At 37.4% G+C, this 18,645-nt stretch overlaps 1 protein-coding gene and 1 long non-coding RNA gene across 2 annotated transcripts; one reads left to right on the top strand and one right to left on the bottom strand.

The window, feature by feature from the left end:
• The first annotated feature begins 337 nt into the window (after positions 1 to 337).
• LOC149660977 (uncharacterized) lies at positions 338 to 1,188 on the top strand. Its single transcript, XM_089843636.1, has 3 exons — positions 338 to 536; positions 596 to 1,058; positions 1,183 to 1,188. The coding sequence occupies exons 1-3, from the start codon at positions 367 to 369 to the stop codon at positions 1,186 to 1,188; spliced, it is 639 nt and encodes a 212-aa protein (XP_089699762.1). The 5' UTR covers positions 338 to 366.
• A 156-nt stretch (positions 1,189 to 1,344) lies between these two features.
• LOC149660976 (uncharacterized) lies at positions 1,345 to 10,589 on the bottom strand. Its single transcript, XR_016368751.1, has 2 exons — positions 9,917 to 10,589; positions 1,345 to 1,689 (listed from the first exon to the last, which is right to left on the bottom strand). It is a non-coding gene; the product is annotated as an uncharacterized LOC149660976 (long non-coding RNA).
• Between the last annotated feature and the right edge of the window lie 8,056 nt (positions 10,590 to 18,645).

Below are 18,645 nucleotides of genomic sequence, written 5' to 3'. Positions count from 1 at the left end.
CTACAGGCTAGTGTCCATTTGGGATGGACAAAGACTAGCAGACTGTGGTCCTTAGAAGCCAGTTAATAAAGACTGGTGTTGGTAGATGAATGGCCAAATTTCCGTGAACCGCGAACGCGTGCCGGAAATCGGGTATTTGTTTGCTCCGATTTGTAAACTGCGAACGCGGTCACGTGGGGTCTGACAGACAGACACACAGACAGACAGACAAGCACGGCCGGTGTAATACCTCTCCGTGACATACGTCACTCGGAGAGGTAAAAATTCTAGAGCACATCGCGCAGGAAGTGCTGAATGAACTACACGTTGATTCCTGTGAAAATACATAGAATGATCTGCCACAAACGTATTATTAATTCCGAAAGGATGCATTTTTTTATTGAAAAGCTGTTTGCCATAGCCAACAATGTAAATGGCGTGTTTGATTTCTTAAGTACGGCTAAAAACTTAAGAAATGAGTTTAATTTTGAGTTTGATGACATGGAGGGAACCCATTTGCAAGAGCTATTCAATTTTTACATGTGCAGTGTATACAGGTATTTGAAATTATTGTAAATATAGTATTAATATATTAAACACAGGTTTTTGTTGAAAGGTTTTCCCAACGTGATAAAATTAGTTCAGATGACCAAAACGTTGTTCTTGATGATCTGCCCTATGACGAAGAGGATGAAACAAGAAGTGATGTGACTGAAAAGGAAAGAAAAGTAGACGTCAGGCCATCAAACTTCCAAGAAGAGAGTTTGAGCGGTATCCTCAGACTTGGTGGTGGAACATTGGGAGAGATCTGGAGGGTTTCCAAAAGATTAAAAGAGTCAAAACATTCCTCAATGAAAACCAGAATCTTATATGGGAATGCATACCGACTCTGTTTCAAAACATCATTAGATGATATAGAGAGGGAAGAGCAACTGCCAATTGAGCTAAAGAAACAAGACAGAGGTGGAATGTTCTTTCCGAAAGAGCCCCTAAGGTACTTTGTGGAGGAAGTTAATAACACAGTACGATTACACGCAAACTCAGATGCTTTTAAACGACATGGGAAAAACATGATTAAGGTAAGGCAACTATAAAATTAAACTATATATTTGATAGGATAAAATGATAAATAGAAGTACAATTTTTAGGTCTGTGTTTCAAAGGTGATTGAAAATAAGAAAATTGAAGTTTCATTCTTTGAAGGAATGAACAAGATTCCTCATTTAATGGAACAGTTTAATAAAGAGAGTGTTGAGTTTTTTCAGAAGAAAATAGGGGAAGTGGGTAGCTTGGGCAACTTCGCGAGGCGTCCCGTTTACGGATTTTTCGCGCCATTTCCCTCCCCGTGGGGGTGAAGATAGATAGGATTTTTACGCGCATTAACACACGAGTGACGTGATTCTGTGGACAGTACGGTCCTACGCCTTCCAACTGACTAGAGGCGTCTGCTAGAGGCAGTGAGGCACTCAGGCAGAATGGCATAGGCTGGAATCGAGTGGTAAGTACTAAATTCATAACTTATTTTAAAATATGTCTTTATTTTTAAATACAATGGTATTTCTAAGTTCCAGGGAAAAAATTAACTTGTCCGAAGTTTTAAACTGTGATAGGGAAGAGTTCAAAGTAATAAAGTTGTATCCAAGTTGTTGTAGTTTGATTTTTAACATTGGGATTGGTTTGGGTAGATCTTACTTTTCCTTTCAACACAGCCTGTATAGCGACGGGCGACCTACCTTTAGTGCCTCCAGCCCTATAAAACGCCTGTTTTGCCCGGGACTCCTCGCGTACCTGTGAAATGGGTGGGGGTAGCGAGACACACATCTATATCTTTTAGGGTTAATTTATTTCTTTATTTATTTATTTATTAAGTATTTATGGCTCGTTTATTGTCTAGGGGATTAAGTTGGAATTATTATTAAGTTTAATTTATTTAGTTATATTTATTTAGATTGCTTCTGATTTAACGCGTTTTGGTTGCCATGCCATTTTAGATTAAGTAATTAAAGGGTAATTATGTACATTGAAGGGTCAATTTATTTACAGTCATTCATTATTAATAATGTTAATAGTACTTAACGTTTTTCCCTGGTAGGAATAGTTCCTCCCGCACTTTCTTGCATTAAGGCGATCCGCGGCCCGGCAGTGATCAGGGGTAGTTCGCTGGGGGAACTTTTGGAGCTTGTCTCGTGGACCTATTTTACTTCGTTCTCATCTTTTATTTTTCGGAGTCAACTAGAAGGTGACTGTTTCGCTTTAAGTCTCAGGACCAACTCTCCTTTTCTCTTTACCTTTTTCTTCTTCTTTCAAAATTTTACGTTCCCCCAGTTTTACTAAACGTATCCCACGGTCGTGGTCAGCCTTCTACTCTACTGATTTCCTTATCAGTCCCACTGATCATCTCCTTCGGCCACTGCCAATGCCTTGTTCCTCGCGCCATAAAGTCGCGCACCTTTCTTCTGACTCTTTTATATTTTGGTCCGACTTACTGTCGCCAACATCGCGCACCTTTCTTTTCTCTTCTTTAAGTCCGACTCACTGTCGCCATAGTTCAATTATTTTTACCCTTTGACCCCCCTTTTACTTTTATACATTACTACAGCATTGGGAACCAGGTAAACGGTTTTAGCATAGGAGTGTTATATTTTAAAAGTAGAATTTAAGGTAGGACTAAGATGTGCGTCGTGCTATTGTAAGGTTTGGTTAAAGGGTTTATAAATAAAAGGAGGTCCGGTACTGAGAATTCCCTGGCCAAAGAACACCCAGCCGGAGGCCCCAAGAAGTCCGTCGCCGTCTTAAGCCGACGCAGAACCACTTTGATTGTATAGATTTTTATTATTTGCTTTACCTTTTTAACTATTTTATATATATTGTACTATTTTCAACTAGCTATATGGTTTATTTTAATTTTAACGCTACATCTCTCTCCCGTTTTAAGTCGATACGTCCCGTGAGACCCTTACGAATTAACCCCATTGATACCCACAAAAAAAAGAATTCCAAAAAAAAGAGACAAATTTAAAAATCTTTCAATACCATAAAGTGAATGAAATCAAAAAGTTCATCAAACATGTTACGCAACATCAAACTATTTACAGGTGCACCAAATTACGATTTAAAATCGATTAAGTTGAATTAGGCCTAGAAACAAAAAAAAACAAAACAACAAAAAAAAATAAAATACGCGTGTGGTTTATTTGATATTATTATTATTCTTTTTTTTTACTATTACCATTTGTATTATTATTATTATTACTTTTTCTTTCTATCTATTTATTTCTTGAGCTCAATTGCGCTTAACTCGGCCCGTGGTAGGGTCTCGAGGTCTTAATTTTCTTTTAACCTTTGGTACGGGGTCGTCTTCGGCCTCATGTAGGTTATCATCTATGCTAACTTCATTTGCGGAACTGTCAAGATCGTCATCTCGCAGGTTTAAGTCATTTCGCTCAATGTATGGCTTTAGATTCGACACCTTGTACATTCCCTTTAGGGGTTTGTTTTGGAGCGTTTTTAGCCTATACGTGTGTGGCGATAGTTTCTCCGCTATACGGAATGGACCGTCAAACTTTTTAGTTAGCTTAGTCGCGTAGGAATCTACGGCTTTAGATTGGTGATGGGATTTTCTAACCACTAATTCACCTTCATTAAATTGAAAATCGCGATGGCGTTTATCGTAGTACGATTTTTGCCTAGTTTGGGATTTTCTAATCGCGTTTCGCGCGTTCCCCAAGGCTTCTTTAAGTCGGGAGATAACCCTCAAACTATAAATTTTTTCAACTTCTGGGTCCGCGTAGTGATCTGGATTCTTCTCAGTTATCAAACTTATCGCGGTCCTAATATTTCTCCCAAACATAAGATCGGCTGGGGTGTGTCCCGTCGATTCTTGTGGAGAAGTGCGAATGGCCATAGCGAATTGTTGTAGATATCTATCCCAGTCTCTATGGTCATCCTCATTTATGAAAGTGGCTATCATTGTACCTATTGTACGGTTGTACCTTTCTACTAACCCATTACTCTGCGGCGCGTATAATGAGGTGAATCTTTGTTTCACCTGAAGCTTCTCGAAAACCTTTTTAAACAGTTTGTTGCAAAAGGATGAGCCATTATCGCTTACAACGCAGGAAGGTAGGCCAAAGCGTGAAAACACGTCATCGACAAGGTGATTAACAATAGGTTTGGCTGATGCCGTTCTTAAAGGGAATATTTCCACCCATTTAGTAAGATAATCGGTGATAACTAGAATATATTTATAGCCTCTCTTACTCCTTGGGAAGGGACCTTTTAAATCTATAGAAATAACTTCCCAGGGATCTTTGATATCGCTGGGCTTCATCAGTCCAGCTGGGGCTATTGGTGGGATTTTGTGCGCTTGGCACTTGTCACATGATTTTACATATTTTGTGACATCGTGGGTGAGTCCAGCCCAGGTGAATTGGGATTGAACTCGTTTTAGTGTTTTCTTTATTCCTAAATGCCCGGCTGAAGGTATATCGTGACAGAGGTACAAGACACGAGCCTTTAACGATTTAGGAACTAAAATTTTTATGTTATCGTTTGCTATAACTTTTCCCACGTCTTTAAAGAGTATTTCATTTCTAATTTCACATAGCGGGGCACTGCGTTGCACAAAGTCCCTTATTGATTTTTCATCGGGAAGGTTATCTTCCTCTAAATAGCTAATTAATGGACCTAAAAGATTGTCGTTTCTTTGAGCGGTAAGTATCTCCTCGTGATCGAATTTAACAATCACGGGTTCAGATTTCACCGGGTCACCTCTAAGCACTGCTACTGCACCCTCGGTTTCTGGAATGCGGGATAGGGCGTCTGCCACTATGTTGTCTTTACCGGGAACATGGGTGATATTAAAATCGAAAGCTTGTAGTCGCGCGTTCCAACGGGCAAACTTGCCGGTTGGATCGGGCGCTGAATGTAACCATCTGATGGCGCTATGATCGGTAAAAACTTCGAAAGTTGTACCCTCAATGTATGGTCTAAACTTTTCAACCGCCCAAACTACAGCTAGACATTCCCTCACAGTTGTTGAGTATTTTTGTTCGGCAGCACTTAAAGATCGACTCGCATATTGAATTACACGCTTCTTACCGTCAATCTTTTGTGAAAGGACCGCGCCTAGTCCACATTGGGACGCGTCCGAGTGAATTTGGAAAGGGTAGCAATAATCGGGCGAACTTAGAATAGGAGCGGTCGAGAGCTTTTCTTTAAGGAGGTTAAAAGCTGTCTCCTGTTCGTCTGTCCATCTCCAAGGTGTATCGTTTTTCAATAGGCTATTTAACGGGCTGGCTATCTTTGAAAAGTTCTCGATGAACCTTCGATAGTAACTCGCCATTCCTAAAAACCGCCGCAACTGTCGGAGATTTTCAGGGGCGGGGAACTCTGACATTGATGACGTTTTGTCCGGATCTACTCGAACACCGTCTTCAGAAACAATATGCCCCAATATTTTGCACTGTTTCTTACAAAATTGAGTTTTAGCCGCGCTTACGGTTAATCCTTCTTTCATTAGTCTATTGAAAACTTCTTCCAAGGTTGTAAGGTGTGTTTTAAAGTCACTCGATGCTATGATAAGATCATCTAAGTACGCGCATACCCCATGTTCTGATAAGTCTAAAAATATATTATTTACCATCCTTTGGAATGTGGCTGGTGCTCCGGTTAACCCAAACATCATTACCGTGGGTCTAAATAATCCGCGGTGGGATACGAAAGCAGCCACATCCCGGTGATGTCTATGTAATGGAACTTGATGATACGCTGAGCGCATGTCCAGGGTAGTTATAAATTTTGGTTTATGAATTGAATCTAAAATGTCGTCTATTCTCGGTAGGGGATAGGCGTCTTTTCGCGTGATTGAGTTAATTTTTCTATAATCGATGCATAACCGGTTTTTGTTTTCTTTCTGCCTAACTAGAAGCACGGGGCTTGCCCACGGGCTTTTGCAGGGCTCTACGATACCTTTGCTGATCATGTCATCAATAAGTTCGTCTATTATTTCCCTTTTTGCGGGTGAATACCGGTACGGTGGACAAGATATGGGCAGATGATCGCCCACATCGATATAATGTTCTACGCGAGAAGTTCTACCGGGGATAGTTGAGAATATAGATTTATATTGGTTTACTAAAGTTTCTAAACCTTGTTTTTGTTCGTTATCCAGTGCATCCACGGCATCCAATGCAGTTTTAATGCCGTCATAATCTGTATATTGTTTTGAATAGGCTAATGAATTACTAACTCCCGTTGTGGGCTCTGTTTCGTGACTAGATTTAAACTTAATGACCGGGACGTTTTCCGGGACGTTTTCCGATTCATTGAAGTCATCATGCCACTTTAAATGGCCAAGACCATGGTTTATGATCATGCCAGTTGCTTTTAATAAATCCTTTCCAAGGATGCATGGATACACTGTATCAGAAGAATAAATTGCTTCGAATTCTATTTGTTTCCGTGGTAAACAAAAGGGTAATTTTACTGAACCTTCGGTGGCTAATAGACTACCGTCGGTTTGTTTTAATGCTATTATGTTTTTATTAGTTTTATATCCTAATTTTTGTAGTAGGGGTTTTAATTGACTATTTATTATTGTATGTGTTGAACCTGAGTCCACTAACGCGACACACGGAATTTTATCTAAGTAGATGTCAAGAAAATCTTGGCCACCCTTTAAAATATTTGTAAAATTTGGACTCTCTTTTTTTAATGTTTTATCCGTGTCCGCGGGGCTTTTATGTTTTAGTGCTGAGATGCGGGCGGCATCCCGACCCCTTGCGAGTTGCCCGCTCCTCCGTTTCCCGACGTTCTTTGTTCGTCTTTTTCGGGGCAAGAGTCCGATCTATGCCCGATTTGGTTACAATTACCACACGTTAGACGGGGATTGTATGGTTCCGCATTAGCAAAATTTCGCCTGTTTCTCGGAGGTTCGCTATTTCTAAACCAGCAATCATTCCAAACATGACCTTGTCGTCTGCAGTGCGAACACGACGGTCGAGGAGGGTTACTTGGCCGATCTTTTGGTCTACCTGGCGCGTTAGTGACAGGTTTATTGACGTTTGATTTTTGAGGGGCTGGGTTGACCGCCACAGGGGGTTCAATACTCTCTTGCTTTTGCTTAGCCCTTTCAATTCTTTCAGTGGTTTCGGCATGGTCTGTAAAATCGCGTAGCGAAGTATAACTGTGCCTTTCTAAATGTATTCTAATCTCAGGCCTCATGTTCCGTCTTATTTTACGAATTTGTTCGCTAAGAGTTGGAGGAGTATTTAATTGGCCGAATAATTTTTGCATTACGTCTAAAAATTCGCACACAGTCTCGCGTGGTTTTTGCATTCTTTCCGCGATTTTGTCTTGTATGAAATCGTCATTAGACGGTCTGTCAAAGGCTTCGCTAATCTTTAACTCAAAATGATCCCAGTCCCTGAAGGGTTGTTCTAAATAAAACCAATCTTGAGCTGGCCCTTGGAGCATAGAAGGTATCCAACTATGAATAAATTCTCGCTCTTGTACATTATTAGTCATGAGCATTTGTTTTGCTCTACGCAGAAATTGTTTTGGGCCAGGGTCTGATGGTTTCCCTAGATAAGTTGGTGTTGGTAAGGGGGTTTGCCACAAGAATGAGGGACCATTCACAAAGGTTTGATTTGATGCAGGTAAATTACTCACACTAGATCCTGAGGTCATGGGAGGTATTTGATTAGTTTGAATTGGCCCTATCGAAGGAGGTTGGGCGGCGGCAGATATTGGGGTATTCAAAGAATTCTGAGGATTGTAACCCGATTGGGGTACATTATTTATTTGATTTTGAACACCACTAGTTTGATTTAAGTTTGAATTAAAATTTGGAGCTACCGCGTTACTATTAACTATCGGGGCCGCATTCATTTGAGGTGGAGGTGCATTAGCACTGTTCGGATTTACGTTCGAAGCTTGATTAGCTAATAAGGTTTGAATTAGTAATTGTTGTTGTTGTTGTGTTTTCGCCATGTCATCTAAGCGTTTCATGAGGTTAGTTAAAACATCAGTGGGAATTTGGGTCATGTTAACAGCTGTGTTAGTCGCGGGTACATTACTAAGTGTAGTATTACCGCTTTGGCTATTCTGCCCACTTTGAACATTTTGAGTATTTTGATTAGGCTGTGAAATATTACTTTGGGTGATGGCGCCTTGGGCCACACCACTCGAACCTATTCCACTATTACCAATTCTATTTGGGGAAGTACTTCTCGAATTTGGGGTGGAATTTGGGCTACTGTTATTTTGTGACATATTGTTGGAAATTATTAAACCTGCGGAAGACGTTGAGTTGGGTATTGCGTTTTTTTGGGAACGGTTTATATACCGGTCCTGTCTTAACACCTTTTGAGCAATTAATAGCGCAGAATCAAACCTACTATAGGGGTTCATAAAGTACTTTTTTTTTTTTATTTCAATCGACTATAAGGCAATTGAACTCAAGAACTCTGCCCTCCTATTAGTAAACTTGCGCCTAGTATTTGTTTTCAAATTAAGGTGATAAATCAATCACATGAAAGCAACCTGTAAATCATTTTTAGCAACGCACAATATGAACGTTTGTATTTGTTTCACTCACGTAATTGGTTCGAATATTCGTTACTACTACTCCTATCTCATTTGTCTTCCTAACAGTTTAAAGTACCAAATTTAGTACATACTTCGCGTTCTTAAATTGTCAATCAAAGTGATCCCGGACGGACCCCCATTTTTATAGCGACGGGCGACCTACCTTTAGTGCCTCCAGCCCTATAAAACGCCTGTTTTGCCCGGGACTCCTCGCGTACCTGTGAAATGGGTGGGGGTAGCGAGACACACATCTATATCTTTTAGGGTTAATTTATTTCTTTATTTATTTATTTATTAAGTATTTATGGCTCGTTTATTGTCTAGGGGATTAAGTTGGAATTATTATTAAGTTTAATTTATTTAGTTATATTTATTTAGATTGCTTCTGATTTAACGCGTTTTGGTTGCCATGCCATTTTAGATTAAGTAATTAAAGGGTAATTATGTACATTGAAGGGTCAATTTATTTACAGTCATTCATTATTAATAATGTTAATAGTACTTAACGTTTTTCCCTGGTAGGAATAGTTCCTCCCGCACTTTCTTGCATTAAGGCGATCCGCGGCCCGGCAGTGATCAGGGGTAGTTCGCTGGGGGAACTTTTGGAGCTTGTCTCGTGGACCTATTTTACTTCGTTCTCATCTTTTATTTTTCGGAGTCAACTAGAAGGTGACTGTTTCGCTTTAAGTCTCAGGACCAACTCTCCTTTTCTCTTTACCTTTTTCTTCTTCTTTCAAAATTTTACGTTCCCCCAGTTTTACTAAACGTATCCCACGGTCGTGGTCAGCCTTCTACTCTACTGATTTCCTTATCAGTCCCACTGATCATCTCCTTCGGCCACTGCCAATGCCTTGTTCCTCGCGCCATAAAGTCGCGCACCTTTCTTCTGACTCTTTTATATTTTGGTCCGACTTACTGTCGCCAACATCGCGCACCTTTCTTTTCTCTTCTTTAAGTCCGACTCACTGTCGCCATAGTTCAATTATTTTTACCCTTTGACCCCCCTTTTACTTTTATACATTACTACAGCATTGGGAACCAGGTAAACGGTTTTAGCATAGGAGTGTTATATTTTAAAAGTAGAATTTAAGGTAGGACTAAGATGTGCGTCGTGCTATTGTAAGGTTTGGTTAAAGGGTTTATAAATAAAAGGAGGTCCGGTACTGAGAATTCCCTGGCCAAAGAACACCCAGCCGGAGGCCCCAAGAAGTCCGTCGCCGTCTTAAGCCGACGCAGAACCACTTTGATTGTATAGATTTTTATTATTTGCTTTACCTTTTTAACTATTTTATATATATTGTACTATTTTCAACTAGCTATATGGTTTATTTTAATTTTAACGCTACACCTGAGTTTTCTTATCGGTAGTTTCCTTGTACGTTAAATCACACTGCGTACTCTTAACGACATTCATTTTATTAAATAACCGAATTTTCGTCCTTAATTAAACCAATATCCGCATTAACCCGTTGCCTGACGTAACCCTAACTCAAACTGACGCACAGCAGAAATATAAGCAGACTACACAAGTTAGTTCCACAGTTCGCTACATGGTGGCGTTCGCAATGAAATCTGGTACTATTTTATGCTTCGCGCCGATTGGCCAGATTCAAATTTTAAGGGTGGTAGGGGAATCGACCATTGTAAGTGAGAAACACTGGACGACTTGTATGGCTCAAGGCTACGGCTACCCACTTCCCCTATTTTCTTCTGGTTTTTTTTATAAAATATGGCTTAGAAAACTCACACATGCGAGATTACAGGAATTCATAAGTATTCAAAGTAGTATGTTTAACAAAGGAGGCCAAAATCTCAGGGATAACTTGTACAGTCAACTAAAGAACTTATATGCCAAACACAAGAATGAGAAAAAATCGTCCATGGAAACTGATGTATCAAGTAAAAAGGACGGAAAGCAATTGGTCACAAGAAAAAGAAAAGTGGATAATGGAACTAAAGAGCCAAAATTGAAAATCGCAAAGAAAACCACAACAGGGGAAGCAATGAAAACACCAAAGGAGAAGCCAAAGAAAGCACCAAAGGAGAACCCAAAGAAAACACCAAAACAGAAACCAGAGAAACCAAATAAAACACCAAAGGACAAACCAGAGAAACCAAATAAAACACCAAAGGACAAACCAGAGAAACCAAATAAAACACCAAAGGACAAACAAAAAAAAAACACCAAAGGAGAAAATACTAAAGGACAAACCAAAGAAAACACCAAAGGACAAGCCAAAGAAAACACCTAGAGAGCTGCAAAATGAAAATATTAACCTCCAACTCCAAGGCAATACACAACAATGACTCCAATTCCTCCCAATGCCATAATCAAAAGTTTCAACTCCGCAGAACTCCACCAAGCGAAATGTATAACTCCTCCCAACTCCTTCCATGAAAATTAAAATTTATTAAACTCCTCCCAACTCCTTCCATGAAAAACAAAATTTCTTAAACTCCTTCCAATTCCTTGCATGAAAATTAAAATTTCTTAAACTCCTCCCAACTCCTTCCCTGAAAATTAAAATTTCTTAAACTCCTTCTAACTTCGTCCATTAAAAACTTTCTAGTTTCTAGTCTTTGGAAGATTTCTTTACTCTTTAGAATTGGAAAAATAGAAAGTTCAAGTAAAACGTGTAGATCATTAGTTTTCTTTCAAATTTGACCTGAGATTGATATCACGAGTGCTTATAAATTATCATTTTCAAATAAGAAATAATATTTACTCATAAAATAATTCTGGACATTAAAACTTAAGATTTGGGGAGGAAAGGCGCTACGCGTTGTCGTTGGGTCATATTTTACGCTTAGTTTCTTAAATTAGCTATTTAATTAAAATCGGACTGATTCGCTTCGCAACTGCTATTTTGAAGGACAAGGCCACGAACTTCACGAATCAAGAAGTACTAACACTACAGTCCATTCTGTTATTAGTTGTGCCTGCCAATATGCCTACTGCCTTACTTTAATATGCATCAAAGCTAGAAAGGAGACTTTTGTCAATGGGTTTAAGAGAAAAGGAAAGCGCCCTCGACCCCATTGTGTGAGAGACTCACTGAGGGGACGTGTCACGTGGGGTTACGGGTGAAAAAGAATTTTGTACGAAGCTTCAGAAGACAAACAACGCCAAAGTCCGCTTTTAAATTGGAGCCCTACCACTTACCAGACTCAAGTTTTCCAACTCCGTAGATTTCCATGTTTTAAGATAATTTTCCATTGCCTCCCAACTCCGCAATTATAATTATAATTATTCCCATTGCCTCCCAACTCCGCACACGAAAACTTCCACTGCCACCCAACTCCAATTTTATCTCAGAAAAGCATTTCCAACTCCTGGAGTTCCCATCGCTTAAACGCGGAACCCAGCGGGTTTCGGAGTTCTTCCACGGAATTGCAGCTCTCTAAAAACACCAAAGGACAAGCCAAAGAAAACACCAAAGGACAAGCCAAAGAAAACACCAAAGCAGTCAATCATGACAGAATTTAAACCAATGAAAACCTCAAAGGATAAACCAAATAAAACCATAACAGAAAAACCAATGAAAAGCAAAAAGGAGAAACCAAAGAAAACCCCATCGCAGAAACCAAAGAAAACTCCACCTGAAATCTCAAAGATAACGAAAACGGAGAAACCAACGAAGACTTCAAGTATAAGAATTAAGGAAACCACAAAGGAGAAACCAAAGAAAAGCCCTAAGATACAATCCAAAAAAGCTTCCAGGAAAATAAATCAGTCTATTCTAACTAGTTCACAAATAGAAAATAATTTTCCCAGACTAACATTGAGAAATATTTCCAAAAATTGTGATAATGTCTTAACTAGTCCCTCAACGGGGAATAATATTTCCAAAAATTGTGATAATGTCTTAACTAGACCCTCAACGGGGAATAATATTTCCCAAAATTGTGATGTCCTAACTAGTCCCTCAACGGGGAATAATATTTCCAGAAATTGTGATAATGTCCTAACTAGTCCCTCAACGGGGAATAATATTTCCAGAAATTGTGATAATGTCCTAACTAGTCCCTCAACGGGGAATAATATTTCCAGAAATTGTGATAATGCCCAAACTAGTCCTTTAACGGGGTTTAATTTTTCAGGAACTTGTGATAAGGAAAAATTCGTGATGCCTGTAAGGAAACTTTGTTTTTAAAGTAACTCAAGGCCAGACCATTTTAACTAGTTTATTCAATAATAAAACAAAACAATTTACTGTAAATGTCTTTTCCTTTTAATTCCTAGCTGTAGTAAAATAACTCATAACAGGCTCATATAACCCGCGTCATCTTTTAGACAATCACAACTGATTTTTAAAATTATTTTGACATAGTTACGATTTGACTAATTTAAATTATCATCTACTAAAGCCAGATTATCATCGCGATATTCGGTGTTTGAAAAATGTCCACTGTGAATATTTTTCACTATGCGCACAGCCTTCTGGGAAGAGCTGCAATTGGTTCCAGTTAGCTTGCTTCCACTAGCATACTTTAGTTGAGAAAAGAGTGACTCCACTGCACTACCGTTAATTCGAGATGGTGATACAAAATTGTTCGGATATCTTGCGAGGAAATCTTCTGTGAACTGCAGAAACCCAAAAACTGCTATCCTCAACAAGTTCCACGTTTGCCAAGATAGGAATTCTTTTTGTTTAGGACTTCGCAAATTTATATTGGGATCATTTATTAAAATTTCGCTAAGCCAGTCACTAAAGTATTGGTAACCGCCTTTTATTGACTCAATTTCCTTGTCTGCCATGGAGAAAACTCTTCCCTTAGACAAAAAGCCGCTTTCAAATAGCTGATTACATGCTTGTAAATAGAGGTGGCATTCTTTAGTACTTTTGCGACTTGGTAAAAATTCACTGGGGTTTATAGAATGAGCATAAAGTTCTGATAAAACTTGTGGCTGTTGCATAATTTTGGCTGGTTTTACATTTAATTTGGTCCAAGCATCTCTGGTTATGTATGTTGCATGCATTTTTGGAATGTAGCGTTAAAGTCCCTTTCTCTGTCTTTCAATTTCCCATTTGTACATTTCAGTGATGTTTAGCCAACCAAATTCAACGCCGTTTCTTTGGAAACACTTCGTTCTTGACACGTAGGAAGAGTATAAAGCGTTAATTAGGCTTTTTAGTTCGTGTGATGGGCAAATGATCCAATATATTTTTCGTCCTGGGCAGAAAGGATTTTCGAAACTGGGGTTTATTTGGTAGTTGCTGAAAGAGTCTTCTACTTTGTACGAAAAAGCTTCTTGGCCACCCATAGTCTTCTTAATAACGGCTAGGCTGGAACTGGCTCCATCGCACGTTAGAACAGAAGTGGTAAAACCATAGGCGTTTAAAGCACGTAAAGTTTCCAGAATGCAAGGAAGCAATTTACCTTGCCTAACAGGAGAACCAAACGTAAAATAGGGGCCAATTAAATCAAAGCTTGAAGTAAGATCTCGCCATAGAAACTGAAGAATGTATTGAGTTGGTAGTGTTTCTGAAGGATCAGTAGAAATGTCATTAAGAAGAGGAAACTCCTTTTCTTCCATGGCAAACCCGAGAAATTGGTGATTTTTGGAATTCCAAATAAGTTTTTCTATAACTTTAACTTCATCGAAAATTAGCACGCCATCTCCTTTTGGTATTGGCAAACCTTTCTTTTCATTTGAGGATTTAAATTCTTCGTACTTGACTCGTTGTTCACATAAGTACTTGTGGTTAATCCCGGGCGTGTTATCGCACACTTGAGACCTTTTTTTCAGGGTACTAGCCGATGGTAAATTGAATATTTTGAACGATTTGAGCGCTTTGTAAGCAGCTGGACTTCTGGAAAACACTGACAGAGCGATCCTTATTGTAATTGGGTTCCAGCGATTTCCAGTATTGCCTAGATTACACTTTCTTTGGTCCATGTGGAAATCTCTTTTGGCAGCTCGTTCTTTTTTTTCAGCGTCTCTTTGCCAGGCCACTTTTAACAATTCTTTTTTTTTCTCCGGAATCCATGATAACTCCTTCAACGTCGTCTTTAAAATAAGTTTTTAAAACCTTTATAATTGAATCAATTTCATTTGATTGTTCATTGTTTAACATTAAGTCCTTATGTTCGAGCTGTGATTCGAGCTTTGCAATTCGGTTACTTAAAAACCTTCGGCTTCTTTTTATGCTCGCTAATCTGGATTTTACACTTCGTGGGGTCAGTTTACTAATAGGATATTTACTATCAACTCTTGTTCTTTTCACCTTAATGGCAGGATCTTCTTCGCGTTTCCTTTTCTTTTTGTTTGAGAGAACTTTAGCGCTTTTGAAGCAAAAGGAACATTGTCCTACTTTGGATGGTTTTTCAGACGGGTAGAAGACTTTGCAAAAAGTGGATTGAACTCTATGAAATGGTTCCGAAAAAATTTTGAACTTTGAGCCAGATGCTAAATCAGAATTGCATTTAATTCCAGGGCAAAATTTAATATTTAAACCCTTCACGAGGTTTAAAGCAGCATCGATATCATCCCACTTAAAAGTATTATCTAGGTTTAGAATCTGTTTTACTTCCACTTCACGGAAAGCAATGATAGTAGAACATTTTCCTTTTTCTGTGAGTATGAACTGAACTGGGTCTAAATCTTCTGGCAAAAGTCCAACATTTTTTCCGTTTGTCACAGAAATTGTCCTTTCTTTTCTAATGTTTAGAAAACTCTAGAATTTGAGGTAAAAATTCAGTTTGTAAGTGCTGTTTAAACTTTCAAGTATTACAAAGTTAATGTTTACCCTCGTATTAAGTTCTAAGGCGTGACATTTATTAAGAACTTCCTGTAATAATATGGCTCCGATGTCCTTGGAAGCAAATATTCCTCTTTCAACTGAATTAGTTACCAAGTCATTCGTCTGAGTTGAATTATTTATCATCAAAGTTAACGTCTGTGACGTGAAATCTACATATTTTCATTGGATAAACAAATGCTTAAGCTTAAAGACAGAGGATAATCAAATTAAAACTTACCCTTTGTTGATGGCCTGCTTAGAATTGCTACACCTTTAACCCTCGGCTTTTTATTTTGGTTATGGGAGAATTTAACCGAAGTCTGGCTGCTAGCCTGTTTGGTTCCAACATCCTTTAATTTTACAGTTTGTGACCCTCTATCTCTTAAAAGTTTCACATTTTGACGGTTACATTGAGTAGCTACAGAAATTAATTTCTTTGAAGATGACTCTTCCATGTTGATCCGTTTCGTTATGAAGTTATAGAGTTTAGCAGACGATACTTTTGATATAACTCTATTGGCCAAAATAATTTTGGACGCGCCCACACATCCCACTAAGCCCTTCCCCCTATTTCGACATTCTCGAGAGAGAGAAAAAAAATTGGAAAAGGGGGTAGACAATTTCAGCCCTTCAACGTAAATCTTTCCACATCAGAAGGCTCCTATTGAAACTATTATAGCAAATCACTTCGTATGTAATCCGCTTCTGTTATTATTTATGCTATGATTTTATGCTTTATTTATCTTGTAAACATAGGTAACAGTACCGCTAGTTAATTCAGGATCCACTTTTATCATATTATATTAATTATGGTTATTGATAAATGAAGCTCCGTTAGGTGCTATGCCACTTTACGTAAGTTAACGAACTAACAGTGGTTTGTAACTAATTAGATTAGATTATTTTGAGTTAAAAATTCCTAGGTCTCTGTAAATATTTCTCTTGAAAGAGTTGGTGGAGCAAGTTTTATTTTAGCAATTGTTTTCTGAATATTGGATCATGGGCTATTTTCTGAATATTGGACCATGGGCCATTTTCTGAACATTGGATCATGGGCTATTTGAAGCCTGTCAACCAATAAAACAAACATTTCCTGCCCAGGCTCTTTCAACATTGGTTTTAGGTAACAATTAAATTTAAAATAAATCATTAGCATAATGCACATTTTAGATTTTTAATTACAGTACTGACGCTTCCCACGAAAAGAATGTATAATTGTGAGCCTTTTCCAACAGTATCATTTTGTGTTTATGAAATTAAAATAAATAAATCTTTTTGGTTTAATTATTGATGGTTATTAAAGAGGCTTGGGCTACCTTAATCTGGTCTCTGATGGAGAAAGCTCTGCGTTAGTGTAAACAATAGTTTTTTAAGCTTTGAATCATGGGATGGTTTAGTTATTATTTAGTGACAATTATTAGGTAACAGTTAAATTAGAAATGTTTTGCTGTCCATAACTCCGTTTAAAAAATTATAATTCCTAATTTTGTAAAATAATTATCTTTTTACCACTAACTTTCAACTTAGGCCCTCGACTATGGGAGCATCTAGTTGTGGTACCCCCGGATATTTTCTTATCACTCAAAGAAAAATTAATTATGTTAGGAACGAAATGATTAACGCAAGCTGATAAAGAAATTCATTATTGTTTGATAGATATTTTTCATAACAATAATTAAATTAGTCACCCATTTATGTAAGTGTAAATGATTTGTGTTAATATACAACATGTTATTTAGTGGAATAGTTATAAAAATCGATGAAGCCAGAGCTAAGGAATTAAAATTGAATAGACAAAGGACAGCGATTAGAGCTCGACTTTATCACGCCATTGTCAACGTCATTTTATCTTAATCCATACTCTAAAATTATCCACAGATCTTGCGTGTTAAGTCGTATTATATCCCCAACTTTATTTATAAATAATTGGTTATCCACTAATTTGTGGATAATGGATAGAAAATGCCGAGCTCTAATTGCGATATAGCTAAAATCAATCTCACTGGCTTACAATATACCCTTTGCCCTATGTTTACTGTTTTGAAAAAGTACTGATATGATTTATTGTGTTAAAAAATAAAGAATTGATACATCAGGATTGTTTGGCTCTACAGCTTTGAAAATTATTAAAAACACGTTTTATTTTGGAAGTATTTTATTTGTGGAATTTAAAACATAAAATTCTAATACAGTTTTTTTAATTAAATAATTATTAATAAATTTGAATAATTGTTAATAATTTTAAATAATTGTTATTTTGTAAATGTAAAGTAATTTTTAATTAGTAAAATCATGTTTAGTAATGTTAGTGAAATAATTATGTTAAAAAATGTTTGAATGATTAATGGTTTATATTTTAATGAATAATTATGAGTGGTTATAATAAATTTTTGATGTTAAATGATGATGCTACCTAAAAACCATAGGATTCTATTATAAGTTGGAACACAAGAAAGCAGTTGACTTGAATAATATCAAAAGTTCATAGAAAAAACAAAAAGTATCATTCACTGAATCTTGTTAGCATCATGTAATATGAGAAAACCGCCAAAACGCTTACAAAACTGTGTGTTTTTGTTTCCCTTACAACCGTAGCAAGTGATATAAGTTAACAACGTCAATAAAGTGGACGATGTTATAGTTTGGATCGCTAACATTGAGTACTTATAGCTTACATATATTATAAATCTTTGACCTCAAAAAATTTATTTATTGGTTGAGGTGGGGATTGTCTACCATTGGGTCGAATCCCATTGGATCGAATGTCTCGTTCGACCGAATCCCATTAGACCGAATACCGCAATTTGGGCGGTTTTCCAATCATGAATTTTCCTTTCAATCCTATTTTTCTATTGATTTTCCTATTAAACTTCTTGTTATTGCAGAAAATACTAAACCAAACGTAACCTAATATAACAGTAATGTTTTGGAAAAGGCATATTTTTGGAGAAGTCAATGAAGCTAAATTTCAATATTTTGGAAAAGGCGTAACATTGTTAAATGATTTATAAATTATTACTAACCTAATTTAACCAAACCTAACCTAACATAGAAGTAATGTTTTGGAAAAGGCATATTATTTGAGAAGTCAATGAAGCTAAACATCAATATTTTGGAAAAGGCGTAACATTGTTAAATGAGTTATAAAATATCACTAACCTAACCAAACCAAATCAAACCTAACCTAACATAACAGTAATGTTTTGGAAAAGGCATATTATTTGAGAAGTCAATGAAGCTAAATTTCAATATTTTGGAAAAGGCGTAACATTGTTAAATGATTTATAAAATATTACTAACCTAACCAAACCTAACCTAACCTAACCTAACC

Source organism: Phalangium opilio, unplaced genomic scaffold (genome assembly GCF_054372755.1).
Source record: "Phalangium opilio isolate 3A_F unplaced genomic scaffold, DU_Popi_V2 ptg000070l_1, whole genome shotgun sequence".
Lineage (NCBI taxonomy): Eukaryota > Metazoa > Arthropoda > Arachnida > Opiliones > Phalangiidae > Phalangium > Phalangium opilio.
This window is presented reverse-complemented; position numbering and strand designations above follow the sequence as displayed.

Bases quoted from the DNA above. Each gene is read 5' to 3' on its own strand.
- LOC149660977 (XM_089843636.1), top strand. From the start codon at position 367: ATGCATTTTTTTATTGAAAAGCTGTTTGCCATAGCCAACAATGTAAAT. The intron at 537-595 runs GTATTTGAAATT...TTTTGTTGAAAG, and splicing joins TACATGTGCAGTGTATACAG to GTTTTCCCAACGTGATAAAA.